At 46.1% G+C, this 19223-nt stretch overlaps 1 protein-coding gene across 6 annotated transcripts in view; it reads left to right on the forward strand.

Annotated features, from left to right (window-relative positions):
* LOC143425637 (uncharacterized) overlaps positions 1-19223 on the forward strand; it is a 121959-nt gene that overhangs the window by 99573 nt on the left and 3163 nt on the right. For 3 of the 6 annotated variants that reach the window (XM_076898598.1, XM_076898594.1, XM_076898595.1), the window contains 12 exons: positions 12732-13610; positions 13735-14268; positions 14405-15179; positions 15317-15490; positions 15733-15903; positions 16285-16596; positions 17102-17423; positions 17509-17755; positions 17839-18022; positions 18102-18318; positions 18411-18602; positions 18687-18934. In XM_076898598.1, coding sequence (XP_076754713.1) covers positions 13285-13610; positions 13735-14268; positions 14405-15179; positions 15317-15490; positions 15733-15903; positions 16285-16596; positions 17102-17423; positions 17509-17755; positions 17839-18022; positions 18102-18318; positions 18411-18602; positions 18687-18934 — 3702 coding nt within the window. In that variant the 5' untranslated portion in view covers positions 12732-13284. The remainder of the gene's footprint in view (positions 1-12731; positions 13611-13734; positions 14269-14404; positions 15180-15316; positions 15491-15732; positions 15904-16284; positions 16597-17101; positions 17424-17508; positions 17756-17838; positions 18023-18101; positions 18319-18410; positions 18603-18686; positions 18935-19223) is intronic. The other 3 variants (XM_076898599.1, XM_076898596.1, XM_076898597.1) reach the window with 2 other exon arrangements.

Below are 19223 nucleotides of genomic sequence, written 5' to 3' on the forward strand. Positions count from 1 at the left end.
GCCGCGAATTGGCTAATGAAGACGTCGAGCGCGTTGTGAAACTTAATTCGGGACGACAGCGCGGGTCGATCCTAGAAGAAATTCGTGAGAACGTTTCGAGGTTCCAAATCTCTCAGTTCTCAATATTTCCTAATTTCCAAATTTTTATGTATCCAAGTTGACACATTTTGAATTTCGTAACTATAGTATTTATAGTTTAATCTTATAGTGGAGAACATTTTAAGATGGTTCAAGAATTTTAATGTGAAAAAATCTCTGTTCGGTTGTTTCGAATCCCCGTGTATACTCGTGGCAATCAAAAGCACAAGGGATGAGTAACGAGGGAGTTGTTTTTTTTTTTTTTGCTCCGATATGAATGATCGTGTACAGATCATGTCGTCGAAGCCGAATCGGGTTCAAGCGCGATGGAATTAATAAACTTCTGATCGTATCTGCTCGCGTGTACCGCGATAGGTTGTTGGGTCGAAGAACCGTATCCTCTTCTCTTAGTATTCAGCGCTTCGTCTCGTATTAGACCACCGGATGCAAATGTTGTGTTCGAAGTTCTGATTGGCACTGCGCGGAGGGGTCGATACCAGCGCGAACAGGTTCGAGGACGATCAAGTCCGACGTGGTCTCGCGATGAAAGTTTCTGGCCTCGCATAATTAATTCCATTGGGTTCCACTTCCAGGACCACTGCGAAATTCGTCGAGGTCCTCTTCAAAATCACTTCGTCGTGTCATTTCTAAGAGTCCAAAGAGCTCTAAGAGTGGAGATTATAAGAATGGTAATAATAATTCGCTGTGACTTTCTTGCGAATCAGTTTCCGAATGGCTGTTCGCGATATGGAATTATTTGAACGTAACACCCTGGAAAGCAGGAGGTTTCGAATCGAACGGCTCTTGTTACACGAGACAGGAGAATGATATCTCGATTCATCCGAACGGTTGAAATGTATCTGGGTCTCAGTTAACTCCACGCATTCCATCCGCTTGACCCATGCCCAGCGAGATGAAATATAGCACGCGCCACGCGGGACAAATGCAGATGCGTTAAAGCGACTCTCGCATAAATCCCGATCGTTTTTTCCCTTTCAAGACGACACGTAAACCGAATCAGCCGAGGCGATCGTGGTACGAGCATCGAATATGACGATTTATCCACGGCGCGTCAATTTCTGTTAACACTGCCATTCCAGAGTGGATAACAGGGACGTCGATAGTGTCTCTGGACTTGATTCAGCTAGCGTGGAAATTGAGTTTGGATGTTCCGTAACCTATTAGCCTGGTTAGAAGTGAGCTTGTTTTGGCTTCATATTTCTCAATTCCCTGTCTTTCGAATTTCCAAATTTCTGAATTCTCGATCCTTCGAGTTTCCAAATCTTCAACGTTCTCAAATTTATATGCGCTCAGGTTGTCAGAAATTCCTAAATTTGTACATTTCCATATAAACGGCGTGCAGTTATAGATCCTCTGATTGACTATATCCGGTCGTCGATATGGATTATCCAACAGCCAATTGGCGGAATTGCGTAGCGGGACTAATGAACGTACGTCGCAAATAAAATTGGATCCTCAACAGGTAACACGGTAAATATTTGTCACCGTGCATCGCGCCGATCCAAAATTTATTGAACACGGATCGGTACCCCCCCACGTCATCGAGTAATCGAGATTGCAGCTCGTTGATGCAGGCGCTCTTATCAGTCGAAATTCACGTTCTCGCCGCTCCCACGATGCTTTGCAATGCTTTCTGAACACGTTGCGTTCGATTAAAAATGTATTTAATAATTATTATCATTAAATTCGCGTTCGAAAGCGACGCAACAATATTTGGAAACCGCGAAAGCTTCCAAGCCGGATGTAATCTCGAATTCAATTGTACTTTGTTGAATTATTAACAGATCGTTCGCTCGATTAAAAGGACTGTACTGTTAAAGTAACTCTCCGTGTAATTTGTCATCTGGCAAGTTAACTCTCTCGCAGACTCTCGAGAGCAAATGGTGTCCTTTCAGAAAACGATCCCACTGTCTCATTAAAACTTCAGCCAGTCTCAACGGAAGCCCGGGGACAGTGCAGTATCACTTTCCAAAAGGATATTACTTACCTCTTGTATTCTCAACATTCACCCTCCCCATTTATGTGCACGCACGTCCCTCGTAATTTTCGAACGTGTTCCTCCGCATCTCGCTCCTCAAACCGGACACCCAGAACTTAACTACATTCGAAGAAAAATGCAGCTGACTAGTTTCATAACTCGCTCGATATGCAATAACAAATTTTCATTTCAGAGAAAAACGTACAGATCTATTTTTGAATAAATGGCCATCCATTTTCCACCCCTTTTTTAAATGAACTCTAAAATTGATTGGAACCAGAAAAAAACACGGTGATTTTGTATTCTACTAAAAAAAAAGTAATTCTATACCAAAAAAAAGGCTTTAAAAAAAAAGATTCGAAAATGCAACCAATTCGCTTCATCATAAAACTTCCTCAATCCGAACTTCAATTTCCGCCAATACGATCGATCGATCCACAGGCTAGCCATCGCAATTAAGCTTGGTCGAAAAATTCTTCCGCTACCATAATTCTGCACTGTCTCCTCTTTTGTATCCCCTATCGTCGAGAGAAAAAAAAACACGCACGCGAGAAAGAAAAGAAGAGAAGAGAAAGAGTAGACGGAGACCAGAAAAATAGGAGTAACTAACCAATCCAGTTGAATCGCGAAAACGAACGCATTGTATTCAATTTCCAGGATCTCCCTTTCCCCCCGTGCTCCCTGCAATCAGTCTAATATCTCGAAACTCGTTAATTAGACCCTCTCTTCCTCGCCAGCCACCCCTCTTCAGCCTCGACGTTTGTTTGACCACTATTAGACTCGAGCTGGAATTTCATAGCTCGCGAGACGCGAATCTCGGACGAGCGGCGTGAATTATGGAAATTCTTTTAATAATTACCACCCGAGTCCTACCCTCTGCTTCTATTTTTCTTCCCTTCCTCGTATTCTCTCTTGTTTTTTGCTCGTCGCGCTTCTCTCTGCCGCGTCTATTTAATTAAACGATAAAACCGTCGCGAATGAGCTCATAAAAATATCTATAACTAAAATCCCTCGGCGCTCCAGCGGCGATCCAATGGCGATCCAGTGGCGAGAATTAAACTTAACTTACATTCTAGCTTAACTAATTATACATTTTACAATCCAATTGAAAGTTTCAAAGTCCTGAAAAGGACTTGGAAAGTTTCAACTGAATTGCAAATAACTTAAATCTACGCACGTAGTCCTTAGCTTGATACCGTTTTCGAGTCTTTTACCGGTCTCTCGAAAACGTTACCAAGGGCCCAGGTCCACCCCGTGGAGGTGACTACGCAGGGACCCATCCCTATGTCCCTAATCCCATCCACCCTCCATTACATCTATGTGTTCTCATAGATGGACCCAACAATCCATTTTTGAATAGTTAAATCTTTCATTTGTTCACTCACCAATCGTCAGTCAAAAATCATTGTCATCATCGTCCACCATCGTCCACAATCGTCCACAGTTATCCACAATCATCCACTAGTATTGACTCCATCACTGTCCACTAACGTCCGCTACCGTCCACCAGTGTCCACTACCCTTGGCTTGTCCACAGCTAGCCACTAGCAGCAACCATTCTCATCCTCACCATGACCTTCTCACCTCAGCGGCTGAACAGCCAAAAGGCTCTTAACAGTCTCGCGCTGCTTTTATACTCTCGTTCCCATTACCATCAACCCCCCACTCTCTAAAGGTCGCGAATTGCTAAAATCGATTTTCATTCTATAGCAGCTCGTCATTTATTAATTTTCACACTTTTATTGTAAATTTATGCTCTTTGTAACTTATTGCCGTAGTATACATAATTTTTTAACTCGGTTCTCGTAAAAATTGACTAGCCATTGAATATAGTAATCGCGTGTTTTAGTAACACGTGTACTTTCACGCTTCTTCTTAAAGATTATTTAGGGTCATCGTATAAATAATTCCGCGCTCCGCCACCGAAAAATACCGTGCACCCCGAATGCACACTCTGAAAGTAAAACGATGCTTTATACCCACTCCGTTGTAAACTAGGAAACTGGGTCGAAACGGCACTTTTTTACCCGACATTTCCCGCAAGATCCTCTCAAAGTTACAGTAATACGGCACCTGGAAAAAAATAGGGGGAAGAAAAAAGAGGGAGATAAAGAAGAGAAAGAAGCGGAGTTGCGGGTTGAGAGGGGTTGTGACGTTTCAATAAGATTCTAATCACGCTTTTAGTTAGGCGGCCGCTGTCCTTCGTCGAGACCCGTCCATGAAAAATTAAACTGCCGAACATGATATCCGTGGAAAGCCCTCCCTACGAAATCCGTCGTAATTTACGAGCCTGTACAGCTTATAAATATTTCAGGGCCAGACCTTTCGACGTCCTGACGCTACTGCGAACGATAGAGATCGTTCCAAACGTGCTGCGACTTTGACTTCGTTCCGAAGGATTCTGCGGCTGCTGAACCCATTTCCGTTCGGGATCCCGCCATCTTTCTTGCCTGTCGATGCCGTGGGATCGAATGATTGGCTCCGACATCTCTTTCGACGAGTCTCTTCTCCGTTGGGGAGGCAGGAAATCTGTGATTCGATGCGATAGACTTGCATGATTCGAGGAAATTAACAGCCGAAGACTTTGATTTTTTTCTGCACCGTTATTGGGGTGGGAATATTAAATTTTCCAATTCTCAATCTTTCGAACTTCTAAGTTACCATTTTCAAGTTTCCAAATTACCAGCCGTTCAATTCTCAAATTTGCAGCTATCCAAATGATCAAATCTCCGTGTCAATTAACTCTCAGTTTCCCCAGTTCTTCCATCCTCGAATCCTCGAATGTCTACATCCTCGAACATTTAATTTTCAAATTCCTGAATGGGATCGTAACAAGTGTTGCCACGTACAGCTTGGAAGTAATGCTAAACAGACATCTGTTGTCTCGAGCACCGATTTTTCTTAATTGCCGCGTTCAACACTGTCCATTAAAACGTTTCAATCTCTACTACCATAATTAAATCGATCGCGACACACGAACGAGGGCCGATTAAGGCCGTGTATCGGAATAGAAGTGCGCGTAGAGAGGCAAGAGTGGATGGTAGGAGTCCCGCGACCCGTCTGGAACGAGGCCGTTGCTCAATCAACCAAATACGGTTAACCACGAACGCATTTACGATCTCGCACACATCCACGACCTAACAAGATAAGAAGCTTAGCCTTTCCTTATTCCGTCGGAATTTTGACGTTACTCGTTACACGGATCCGGCTTTTCCACGTCCGCCGTTCCCTTTTTATTGTCGCCGTTTGACCTTTCGGAACTACGGAAAATCCTGGCACGCGTCTAGTAAATTTAGACGCAAACCAATGGAATGTCCAGGACGTTCTCCAACCTTTTGAATTCTCAAGTTTTTAGATTCACGAAATTTCGAAACTTCTCAATCCTCATCAAATTCTCAAATTTCTAGTTTTCAGGTCTTCGAATTTTCAAATGTCCAATTTTCCAGATGACTCGAACAACATTAAACGCTTCGAACGTATTTCAGTGATCGATTCGCGAACAGCTGACAGCGAACCAGGGATTTTCTACTTTTTTTTCCTTCTCCTCGAACGCATCGTGGTTAAAGGGTTAATTAGCTCCGATGGATCGATCAACAAGTTCGCCGCGAAAGGTGTTACCGGTATAATTGTCCCCCTAATTGGTCGATCTTGTCGCGTCTTGTACGATTTCTCTTTTATTTCATCGTTTATCCGAACCAGTCGCGAGGAATGCGTAACACGATTCTTTTTACCGGCGTTGGATTTGTGTTCCGTTTTAATGGACATCGTAGAGAGCGAGGAGTTTTTCTCGTTAAGGATACTTCGATCGTTGGAGAACGAAGCGATCGGCTTCCACAGGTGCCTCCTCTCGTCCCTTTGACGCGTCGTTTCAGAAGAGGAAACGGATAGATTCGATAACGAAATCGAACTTCTCTGATAACGAGTTACGACTCTTTGTTCTTCCATCGGCTTCTTTTTATTTCCATTTAAAAATAAACGAATCTAATCCAATTTCAGAGGAATTTTTTCAATCTCTTATCGGAGAATTTAATTGAGCCTCGCTTCGATTTTATTAATTATAGGCGATAGAGTAACAGCCTTTAATTCTGAAAGAAGAATGACCTACTGTCTCTTTAAAAATTCAAATTAAATTCTGCTAAACCATTAAAACTAAAGAGTTGAAATCGATACGAAATATTGAAAACAAGAACCCAATATCAATCGTCTAAGCTAACCCAAACACCCTCGAACCATTGTCCTAACAATTCCAAAATGTACTCCAGACACGCCAAGACGGAAGACGATCCGGTACGGAATCGAATTCCCGTCGGTCCGTCGTAAAATTGTACCACCCCTCGGGATAATAGCGTCAGACGTCCTCTCCTCATCAGCACCGTGGTTCCTATTCAGGTGAGACGTCTCAATTCGCGCGGAAGTTCGCCAGCCAGGTGAACACGCGCCGTTTTATTTAAAAGCGGCGAAATTTTCGCCCGAACTGTAACACCACCCGGGCATTGTCATTCCTGCGACGAAGTGTATAACTTCGACTCGATTTCCTCCGCCGTGGCGGAGGTTCGATCCTCATTGTTCGAAATGTACCCGCCTACGACGCGACGCGCCCTCCGCCCGCCACTCTGCTCCATTAAGCGTCTTCCTCCTCGTCTCTCGTCCCGCTTTTACGGCCCCTTTGAAGCCACGCTCGTTATCGTCGCGTGCAATCGCGCAACGCGAACCATCTTCCGGCCCAGGAAGAGGGACACCCTTCTCCCTTTCCTTTTCTCGCCTCCTTGCAACTGTGTCAAGGGGGTGGGTGGGCATTGTCAATTAAATAAGAGACGAGGAGACCGACGCGTGTAATAAATACGTGTTCGCATCGCGATCAAAACGCGTTATTATATTATCATTTCCATGGCGAATTGTATCGCGCGCGAGCGTGCTCGGTACATCGCGGAGAATTAATTCCCTGGGCAGCCGTAAACTAGCATGAGCATCGTTCCCTCGCGCGCGATACGCATTACGCGCTCCTATAATATACGACCTTTTCCCGATTCATATTTTCACATTACACCGCCGAAACTGGAGCACGCGCCCGTAGTTTCCAGGGTGCCGTGGAAAACCTCGCAACAGACACACGGGCCATTAATCCCCATCACCGTTCCATCGATACCATTCACCATTGTTCCGTAGGCAGCCCGCGATATCGCGCAGCCGTGGACATCGAAAAATCGCGCGGCTTTAAGTGGCCCATTGTTCATTGAAATTATCGGTCTACGCGGAAACGATCGATCACGATGGATCGGCCGTCGATTAGATAACATCCAGCTGTTACTTTCGCCGAGGAGAGAATTAGACGCCGCTACGAGAGTTTCGGATCATCCAGAAGCGAAAAATCGCGTTCAAATATTCATATCGCCTCGCTCGATTGGCAATCTACTAAATATGGAATATTTTCTGGTATTTTTAAAGGTGGAAAATACATATTAATTATATTTTTAATAAGAAACTCGTGCATGTTTATTCTTTAGAGATTCCATTAGTCGCGGTAGAACAAACCCCCTCCGCCTCTTTTTGAAAGTCTGGAAATTTAAAAAACGCTACTGCTTTGTAAAAGAGTAAATCGATAAATTCAATCAACGGTACAAAGGAATCAATTTTTCGCTTGGAAATCTGCATCCGTAACAAAGTAACCCCGCAATCCGCACTGTCGACAATGTCTGCGTCGAGACCGGCGTGACAGCCGTCTTGCACCCCGCAATTTGCATCGGCCAGTGTTACCTGACAAATTGCTTTAATTACGCGGCAGTCTAGTTAATTCGCCGCGTCGATTCACGCCGCGCCACCGCGGAAGAAAAGGTGAAAAGTGGAGGCGGGGAAAGAAGCGGAAAAACTGCGAGGGGGCGAAGACCCACCACCGGGTCCGCGATAATTATGAGCCGCGAGGAAGGGTAGAGAGAGGGTGTGTTCGCGCGATTCGCGACGGAGAATGACATCGACGTTTCGAGAGAGTCGGGGGTCACCTAATTACTCGGCCTTCGCGCCGCTATGAATTCGAACGGGTCGACGCCTCGTTCCGCTGCTTGTCCTCCGCCACCCCTTATTGTATTTCGCGCGTTCCCAGCTGGTATAATGCCGCCGGTTAATTATAACGGCCGTGTGGCGGGGGTGGAGACAGGCTGATATTTTTTTCTTCTCGAGGATTGAATCTGATTATAGTCTGGCAAATTCGTCGGCAGTCGATGAAATCTTTGTAATTTGGTTGAAAAGAAGCAAAGTGGATGCGGAGTTCTGCGCTGGTTTCCGTACACCCGAGATACGGTTTCATCAATTTCTCTTTATAGAAAGTGAGATCTGTTTCTACCAATGTGGTTCTTTGTACTCTGCACTTATTTTTAGCACGATTTGCCAGCAACTATTTTAAGAAGACCACACGTTACACACGTATGCATTGTTAAGTTCAAGGGGCGTGGTTCAAAGTTGAAACTAAAAGGATCCTCTGCGACAATTCAACCCTCCGCAACGAGTCACGCAGGAGGCCGAGATCAGTTATAATGATATGATTTACATCTCTTCCTAAGTAGATTACTCTAATCCGGAATAACGACAGATCCAATTTGCTGGGCTAAGCCCGTAACGCGGCAAAACTACTTGTACACGTTGGATAACTTAATACCTGTCAGCAGACTCGAAACTTATCTTATGAACCTACATAATACTCGTTACTCGCATTACTACCTTATTATCTGTATCTGTATACGTGTATAATAACATTTCCACGTTAGAAATCGTATAATCTCTACCCTCGACTTATATCATTTTTTCTATTATTTTAACAGAGTACCTTAATACGGTTCTTTACTCTTCGACATCGTCTACGATGACTAACGAACGAAATACATTGCTGACTTCCAGCATGATTTTAATGACTCTCTTTCTACGATCCTCCGTAAGAGGATCCCACCGCAATTTCCCCGGATTCGCACGTTTTAATTGCTGCAAATCTGTCCCACGTCGGCCGTGAGAGCACCGTGAGAGCACCGCGAAAGCGCGAAAGTGCGTTTTCTCTTGGCTTCTCTCACGACGATCAATTGTTCCCCTCCTTCTCGACCCTTGCTACCTTACTTCTAGGATTGACGCTCCAGAAACGCAATTAAAACGCACTGATCACTCAGCCTCTTTCTTGAGGCACAGAAATTACAATAAATTAAGGAAATTTTGTTAAAGAAAAGAATCAGTTTGGAAGATTTGTTAAACCACTTTCGAACAAACTTTGCGCAGTAGAAATAGAGAAAATTCGTGGATCGCCCGTAGGTCTCGTTTGACGAGAAAATAGAGCCATAACGAGACGAACGAATCATGTGTCTCGTTGCACCGTGCGCATTGAAAATTTACTGCCCCCGGTTTCGGCTTATCGCGCGTGCCGCGTCGCTGATAGCGAATTTTCACGGATTCACCACGACCATCCGTTGCGCAGATAAATTTTGACACAAGCGCGAGCTATTGTCGACGTCCCACTGCTCGTTTTTTTTTTTCCTCTATCCGCGGACAGGATGCCTCGGGAGGATATCACAGCTGACAAATTAATACTAACAAGTGTGCAGAATGATTGGAGCGGGCCGAGTGGAAGAATGGAACCCGGTCGAGTCAATTCGTTTGACGTTCTATACGAAACGTTAATCTTCGCGTGATGAAATACGCGTCCGCTTGCGAAAATGAAACTATCGCCAGCTGGTACCGATAATCAAATTTAGTGACGCATACGTGGACGCGCGTTGCTCGATTGCATATAAATTGGTAAATTTCATTCTAAAAAGTCAGCTCACGGTAATAGAACGGTAAAACTTGTGCTTCGTGCACAATGGCGAGTAATAATTCCGGCCTAGCTGATCTGACAAATTGCACAGCTCACTTCGGATGGATGATGCGCTGATTCCGTAGAATTGAAAATAAATTAATCGCGCGAATGAAAATTTAATTGAACCACCAATTTGTTCGGATGTAAAGTGAATCGTGTGTCGTCGACTTGACACGAATACGTGGCACGACGTGTCCGATGCGAAGCGGCTGTATCCACTTAAAACAAGTAGATCATTTCTCACTGGACGTACGAGAAATGGTGACAGTAGATACAGACGCTGCCGAGTAAGACAGCCGTGCCAAGCATTTGTCTTACTAATGCCAGTAGAGCCAGACTCGTTTCTCTTCTTCGTGCGTACCTAGTCGTAATATCGCTATAAAAATAAAGATTGCACGAAAGAACGTTTGCACGATTCCAGCAAAGATTTCTGCTGCACGAAAATTGCAAATCAAGAGAACAGAGAGCTCGTAACGCACCTAATACATCATTTATAAGTAAACTCCAAGGGAAACTCCCTAGAAAAATACCTCCAACCCAGAGACCCGGTTGATCTATCACCGAGCACGTTTTATCAGAAGTAAACCTTCCCGTTGCAAGGATAAACCGTGACAAATTCCAGAGGCCTCCGCGCATTCTCAAGAGAAGCCCTAAATCTCCCTGGGAAACCGATCGATGTATCGGCGAATCGAATCTGGGATGTAACGCGCGAGTTATTCGTGTCGGGTGATAAGCTCTTGGGTACGGCTGCGTTCGAACAGCGACGGGGATCTTGTTCCCCCGAGGTCGTCGACGTCGTTGTCTATCCGTCGTGAATTTAATGAACACCGATGGCTAGACTCCTCTCGTTCGTGGCCAAATACGGAGGGTGGCGGTCTTCGCCAGTTTTAAGTGGGTCATGCCTGCCTTGACTCCGCTTTGCGTGAATTTTAAACACCGCGTGCACGCTGGAATCGCGTGACGTTCTGCGACGTGCAAAAAGAAGCTGTGAAACAGCTGTTCCAACGGCGTTTTAATGGCACCCTCTGGTAGCGGTTTCCAAGGCGCTGCTCGAAGAAAATTGTGGTTTCCATGGTACGCGTGGGAGGAACCCTCTTGCGCTGGAAATGATTGCTCCGTTAAATAATGCTTTTGAGTAGGCAAATACATTTGGACCCCACGTACCATTTTGTATGCATCTTTTATACGGTGCAATAACGCGGTGAGAGATATACGTTCGAGTTTAGAGACACCGGAACGGGCCAGAAAGGCTGGTTGGCCATTCAACGTTGAGAAATCGGCGGTAACGCGAAACGGACGGAATGAATCGGGTGGGTAACAGTCGGAAAGAGCTGCGTAATCCTTTTTCCTGGGGGAATGAATAACCGTGTCGATGCGTCGGACGTTACGCGGACGCATTGAAAAGCGTGCAATAACGAGCACGAGCGACGGCGACTCGAATCCGCGAAAGATACGACCTCATTTCGGTCGACAGCCCGCCGCTGAACGTTCGAAGAACCGCACCACCAGCAACAATGAGAATTCCTTCCGCGACCACGTTTCCCGGTTCTAATATTACATTTCCCGGGTTGCCCGCTTACGAACAGTCACTCGATAATATTTAAACCACCGCGTGGGAGATTCCTAACAGCCCACCAACGCTGACTATCCTGCAATAAATATTTTAGAATATTTTGAAACCATTAGAAAAAGTTTTGGTTCGGTACTAGAGTATCAGCGAGAAACAGAAAGAAGACAGTTAAATAAGAACCTGAACGGAGAACTGTTCCATTCGAAGTACAACGCGATGGTTCATCAGCGATATGAAAAAAGCATTCACCGTCTCGCAAATTAAGCGTGTTTCCCTTTCATCCAGAAGCATCAGCTCGGTTCAAGTCTCAACAAGCTCGCGCACACATACACATGGCAAGCTGGTAATAATTAGAAAAGTCAGGCGCCGTGGTATATCCGCGTCGTATCTCCTTCTCATTAGTGGAACTAGTTTGTCATTGGCCCTCCGCGTTTTCTCTCGTCTCGAGCGCGCGCTCCCGTAATTTCACTCCACCTGTCTCCTGCGAACAGACAATTATCACGGTCGTTTAATGCGAATTTCAGATCGTTCACCGTGTCACGCGTCCCAATCCCAACAATGAAGCTTTTCATTAGATGCGATCACACCATCCTGGGTACATGGACAAGCTGCCGAAACGAAAACATGTACTTGTCTTATATCGTTTGTAAATATGATGATAGACAATAAGAAATGGTATTTGTTTGGGAAAATATAGATAATAAAGTGGATATGGAAACGGATTGCATGGTAATATACTTATTTTAGAATTTTGTAAAGTTTGTAATTTATGCCTTGAACTTATCCGAGAAAAGGCAAGTCAGTATTCCAATTAAAAGTACAATCAAATATCGTAGCAAAACTCAAGAGAAGGAAGAATAACTGAGAAGCAAGTTATTCAAACGCCGCCATCCATTAAGATGCAACGCCGCTTCCGCGTACGCCGGAAGAGCCTAAAAGGCGGCCGAGGGTCGACTCGAAACGGCGTAATTTCAATGCAAACAAGTGCTGAGGGAAATAACCAAATTCCCTTTAATTACCAGCAGTGCTGTCCTTCGAAACGAGAGACTTTACTCCGAAAAAACGCGGAGAATACCTTCAAAACTTTTCTTAAAAGCTCCATGTAACAGTAATACCGTTACCATACAATGACTATAATATAACTGTAAACTGAGTATAAAATGTAGTATAACTGAGTTATAAAATCCCAATAAACAATAATTAACGACACAATCCAAGGCTAAACGGTCCGTTTCTGTTTCGATCTGTTCCAGGTGTAGAATGCAGCGATACGAAACGCGGTGCTCGTCCGCGACGAGGCGATGAGAAGGCTGAATGGAGGCCGAGGAAGCCTCAGAGCCCCCTGGGGCTCCGACCAATGTTCCCTCGTCAGAGCACAGCGAGATGAACCGTAGTCGCGCATCGCAGCCAATCTAGACAGCTGGCTATTCGCAATTTTCACCGGCAAAAATCGCGGACGATCGTCGTCGAACCAACGAAACAAGCGAAACCACAGCGTCACCCGAGTCCACTTTGGGTAACCATCGAAGAACCCACGAACGTATCGCATACTCGAACAAGGTGGTCGTCCACCCAGTTAGCCTAGACAATTCGAACGATACAGTTCTACACTTACACGGCCTTGATATACTTCCTATCCTGACGTACAAGTTCGCTCCAACGACAGAATCCTGTTCAATATGACCGTGGATCTTGAGATCCGTTGACGTGCAACAGCGAAGAATCCTAAGCAACGAACCGTAATTACTAGGAGGAATCAAGTTTGGTTTATCGGTTAGGGAACGAAAGGAGAGAATTATTGGAAGAATGGCTGCACCGGTGATAGAAAAGAAACGATTCTTCTGCCGCGAATGGGCGTTCACTAAGCTGTCCCATTGTTTGGAGCAGAGGCCAGCCTCGAAGACCTGCGGCGTTTTGGTCGTCGGCGGACCAGGAAGCGGGAAAACCGCGTTCAGCGCCGAGCTGGCATGGCCGTCAGCCGGTGCCAATGCTAGGCATCAAAGGTCCTTGAACAGGAGGCTACTCGCTAGGCACTTTTGCCAAGCTAGAAGCGAGGCGTCCTTATCACCAGCTCAGTTCGTCAGATCTCTGGTAGCTCAGCTTCTGCAGCCTGGCTCGGATGGGATTCACAGGTAACGATTACACCAACAAGCTAATCGTTTCTTTAAATTACTTGAAAATATTAATGCCGTTGGTAATACTCTGTACACATTTCAGTTAATAAATATCTAATCATTTTTGCTCCTCAAATCATAGAGCGTCTTCAAGCTCCCCAATACCAAGCAGCGCCACAACAACCACCAATGTCGCGACAGCGCCACTAACTTCGAGGGAGATGGTGGCAGAAGCCTACGCAGAGAAGCTCAGAACCGACCCCGAGATACAGGCCGCCTTGCAACCGGATGTCCTCGACAGAGATCCAGACGATGCGTTGAAAAAAGCCTTGCTGTTCCCTCTGCTGGAGTTGGAGCCACCAAAATGTTGCCTGTTCCTGTTGGTCGACTCCATCGACGAGGGACAAACTCTGGACGTCCCTCAAACCGGCACCAGGGACTCCAGAAGGGAGAACGAGAATGTCAGCAGGACGATCGCTGAATTGTTGGCCAATCATCATCACTTGTTCCCTCAATGGTTACTGCTGGTTTGCACCGCTCGACGTCAGAGCAAACCCATCTCGCGGATGTTCAGCGGTTTCCGGAAGATACCTCTAGATGACCTGAGAAAATCCCTAGTCGTCAGGGACATTCAGCAGTACATTCTCGCGCGGTTAGATCAAGAAGATGCGCTAAGGTGTGTATTGTTTGGCAGTAGACGCATTGAGGCCTCTCTTTTGGTTCTCTCCAGTAGGGTAACTCTTTCTATACTTTGACAGAGACCGTTAATGATTATTAAATGAATACTAACGATTCGATTTTCGTTCACCCAGGCAGCACATCTCGCGCGACACAGCCGAGATGCTAAACCAGCTGCATATCAAGAGCAACGGTTGCTTCCTGTACCTGGAGAAAGTTCTCGACGGCGTGGCCGAGAACTTCATCGTGCTGCGCGAGGTCCGTGAGATACCAGGCACCCTAAACGGTCTCTACCTGTGGCTGTGCCAAAGGCTGTTCAGTCGAAAGCAATTCGCCAAAGTGCAACCTCTGTTGAACGTGATCCTCGCGGCCAAGCTGCCCATCACCCAGGAGATCCTCTACAAATGCGTGAAAACCGCGTGCACCACCATCACCATAGAAGACTTCAACCGTCGTCTGCACCTTCTGCGCAGAGTCATCTCCGTTTCCCGCGCCGGTGCGCTGATGTTGTTCCATCACAGTTTCGCGGAATGGCTGCTGGACGTGAAACACTGCACGCAAAAGTATCTGTGCTCCGCGGTGGAGGGTCACGCGATGCTGGCTGCTTATTACACTCTCCGTGGACCAGAGTTGAACGCGGACGAGATCTGCGTGCTCGGGCAACACCTACAACGAGCCATAACTAGCGTGGCTACCGCTAATTGCAATTTGGATGTGCACACGCTTCAGGTGCTCTGGATGATCGGCAGCGGAGCGCCCATTGAAGAATGTTACCTGGATAGCTCGGAGTGCATCCTCTGGCCGAGGCAGGAGGTGAAACTGTTGAAGCTGTTGATCGACGCGGGCGCCAAGCCGTCCGAGAAGGTTGTGGAGGACGATGCCAGCAAAGATGCTGTTTCTTCTAGTCAAGTAATTAACTTTGAACGCGTTTGCTTACAAATTAACCGTAACAACTATATAATATACAGCTATAACGTAACCGAACGAAGGCTAAAGACAAATAGAATTTGTATAACGGTTACGCTGGAAGATGTTTTTTGCCCAAGGTCTCGCAAGATGTAAGCCCTATGGATGAATCTCCTAGCGAGCCATTAACGGAACTGCTCGGCGAAAGCGGAGACATCAATCAAGCTGATTCTTGCGGACGAACAGTGCTGCACACGCTTGCTGCAGACGGTAATGCATCTCTGCTGGAGCTGGCTCTGGCAACGTGTCCTCAGGTAAGAGGACTTCATTTTTAAACCGCTACGTCTTCATTTATACCAGCGACCACACAGGCGTATGCTTAAGCGCGTCGATTAATCCTACGTTTCCAGTTTCTACTTGGAACATCATCGACACGCTCACCTAAATTCCATCTCCTCTGTTGATCGTAACAATTACCAGACGTAGTAAAACGAATCCTTGCACAAGTTACTTGCAGTTCGTTACGCAACGCATCATGAATTTCTTAATCGTACAGGCTAAACTAGAAGCCATTGATCGCCACGGCCAGACACCGTTGAATCTAGCTGCGAGACACGGTTACGCGGACGTCGTGAAGGTCCTCTTGGCTGCTGGGGCCTGCGCTGACCATGCTGACTGCGACGGATGGACAGCCCTCAGAGCTGCTGCCTGGGGCGGACATACACAGGTAATCATTGTATATTAATAAAAGGAAAACAAGTAATAATAGAGCTACAAACTCCTACAGTGAGAGGCACCAGTGTAGGCTACTCGAGGGCGCGTGCACTACAGTTCTGCGAGAAGCAGATAAAACTTAACTCGTTCCACGCGAATCCAAAAGGTTCTGCATTCTGAAAAGAACAAGCAAGATGTCCTCGAGCAACCTATACCGATGGCCTCCACTATAATCATCTATCCTTATCAATCATCTTTCCGTACAATTGCAAATAGTCGTTAAAAATACAGTTGGGTTAACTTGTCTCGAGTATTTTGATGAGGTTCGCGGGTATTGAATATGCTAAACAAGAGGGGAAGTAAGTGAAATATAAACGGTGAAATGAAAATATAGGTAGTCGAAATGCTGTTGGAGCACGGGGCAATGGTGGATTGCGCCGATTGGGATCAACGAACCGCGCTCAGGGCTGCCGCTTGGGGTGGCCACGAGGACATCGTTAAAGCGCTGCTGCAGCACGGCGCGGACGTCAACAGAACCGATGACGAGGGTAGAACCGCCTTAATTGCCGCTGCCTACATGGGTCACAGCGAGATCGTCGAACACCTTCTGGACTTCGGCGCAGAGATCGATCACGCTGATAACGACGGAAGGACCGCGCTCAGCGTCGCAGCACTCTGTGTCCCCTCCAATCACGGCTACGCAAAAGTTAGTTCTGCCTTCCCCCTCCTTTCGCGGCTGACCCAAAAGCTGAAACGCGTTGCGGGACATGCAAGAGCGGGACGCTTGCAAGACTTACCCGCTGTACTAAACTGGACACGGATATTATCCTTTGTCTCTCGTACATGCTGACGATCAAATTTCAGTTTGCCCGACATCATTTGCTCTCCAGGTCTTGAGTACAGTTAAATAGACGTCTGCACCTTGAGATAAGTACGAGGATGTAAAAATAAGGTTCAAGATTACGTCGAATACTTGAGTAATCGAATGATACATCTTGCTACTAGCTAGTGACAGAGTACTATCCTATTCAGATGCTACTGAATACCAGCTGTACCTGAGACCCTTAAATAGTCAATCAAAACATACATATCTTGTGTTTCTCATTATTGAAATTATAGAATTCATCTAACTGTAAAATCCTAAATATCGATAGTCCTGTAGAGAATTTAGTTCGGTTAATTTAACGAACGGATATCAACTTCTGTCGCAGGTGGTTACTATCCTCTTAGAGAGAGGAGCCGCGGTCGATCATCGGGACAAGGATGGCATGACGCCGTTGTTGGTAGCCGCGTTTGAGGGGCACAGAGACGTCTGCGAGTTGCTGTTGGAATACGAGGCAGACGTTGATCATTGCGATGCTACAGGGCGCACACCTTTGTGGGCAGCTGCCAGCATGGGCCACGGATCAGTGGTCGCGCTTCTCCTATTCTGGGGATGTTACGTCGACAGCATCGATAACGAGGGCAGGACCGTTCTGAGCGTGGCTGCTGCCCAAGGTGGCACTGATGTGGTCAAACAATTGTTGGACAGAGGTGCGATATCATTTACTTCTATTCGACTTCATTTTTATTCAAAGTTCCCTTTGTCCATATTTAACTTGGATCTCGTATATCTCAGGCCTCGACGAACAGCATAGGGACAATTCAGGCTGGACGCCATTGCACTACGCGGCATTCGAAGGACACATCGAGGTTTGCGAGGCGTTATTGGAAGCTGGAGCAAAAATTGACGAAACTGACAACGACGGAAAAGGTGCTTTGATGTTAGCCGCGCAAGAGGGACACGCAGCGTTGGTTGAAAGACTCCTGGAGCAACACGGCGCTCCAATCGATCAACACGCTCACGATGGAAAGACTGCTCTCAGGTAATTCGACCGACTCGTAACTCGTAAACGCCACTGTATTCTATTTTGTAAAGCATCTATCCGACAATTAATGATAATTGCAGACTGGCAGCTTTAGAGGGGCATTACGACACCGTTAGGGTATTGTTGGCCCACAATGCAGACGTAAACGCGAAAGACGCTGATGGAAGAAGCACTCTCTACATCCTTGCTTTAGAAAACAGGCTAGCGATGGCGCGGTTCCTCTTAGAACATGCGCGCGCTGATGTGGAAAGTAGAGACTCCGAAGTGAGTGAGATTCCCTCGTTTCTGCTAATCCAACTACTTGAATACGTTACGCATCTACAGACTTAATGTAATTCTGCAGGGTCGAACTCCTCTACATGTAAGTGCTTGGCAAGGACACGTTGAGATGGTTGCTTTATTGCTGACGGAAGGCAACGCCAGCGTGAACGCCTGTGACAACGAGAACAGAACTCCTCTGCACTCTGCTGCCTGGCAAGGTCATGCTGCCATTGTCAGACTGCTTCTCGAACACGGGGCAACCCCTGATCATACGTGTAATCAGGGCGCAACAGCTTTGGGTGAGATGTAGCAAGTTTCAGACGATATGTAACGGTATCTCGGTTAAATACTTAGTCAAAGTTCGAGAATTAAATTAATTAATAACCACCAGGTATTGCCGCGCAAGAAGGTCACGAACATTGCGTACGAGCACTTCTAAATCACGGTGCTGACCCTAGCCACTCTGACCATTGTGGTCGAAACGCTATCAAGGTGGCCGCTAAAAGTGGCCACGACACTGTAGTCAGGCTACTCGAGGAACACTCGGCCAATCAACGAAGTCTAAAACCTGGTGTCAATGGAGGTTCGTTTGTTTTCATTGATTGTGCGAATAAGAAAATTGCTTCCGAGAGATCTTCATTTACTATTACTATTTATCGACTCGCAGGTGGAAGTAGTAGCGCTACTTCGGTGACATCAAATTCAACAGCTGAAACAAAGCCATCATCCGCAATACTGAACCCTCTCTCGACGCAATACAGTCCAGCGGAATCGCCGGATTCAACGAAAAGAAGAAGCTGCGTGTCCCTTGGTAATAATTCCAGCAACAGCAAATCGAGTAGCAATTTGACCGGTAGCACAAAGAGCGATCAAGGGAAATTCAATCAGAACTCGATGGTGAATCAGGTAATAAAAGTAGGTAACAATGTTGTTTCTAATGCTTTCCCCTATTGACTTTCTTGTGTAATTTGAGGAGCCAGTTGGTGCTCTCGGATACCACTTCCAATCGGTTCTCATCCATCATATTTCACAATCATCACGCATCATCATCATCATCATTTCTCCCTCTCTTTCTCTCTCTCCCACTCTATCTTTCTCTATCTCTACCAACCCCTCTATTTCTCTCTGGTTGCATGCTTTTGTTAATTCTGTTCCATGCACTCGTGTACAGATCGTTTTTTTATTTTCTTTCACAATACCACTC

The sequence above is a fragment of the Xylocopa sonorina genome, chromosome 7 (assembly GCF_050948175.1).
Source record: "Xylocopa sonorina isolate GNS202 chromosome 7, iyXylSono1_principal, whole genome shotgun sequence".
NCBI classification, from domain to species: Eukaryota; Metazoa; Arthropoda; class Insecta; order Hymenoptera; family Apidae; genus Xylocopa; species Xylocopa sonorina.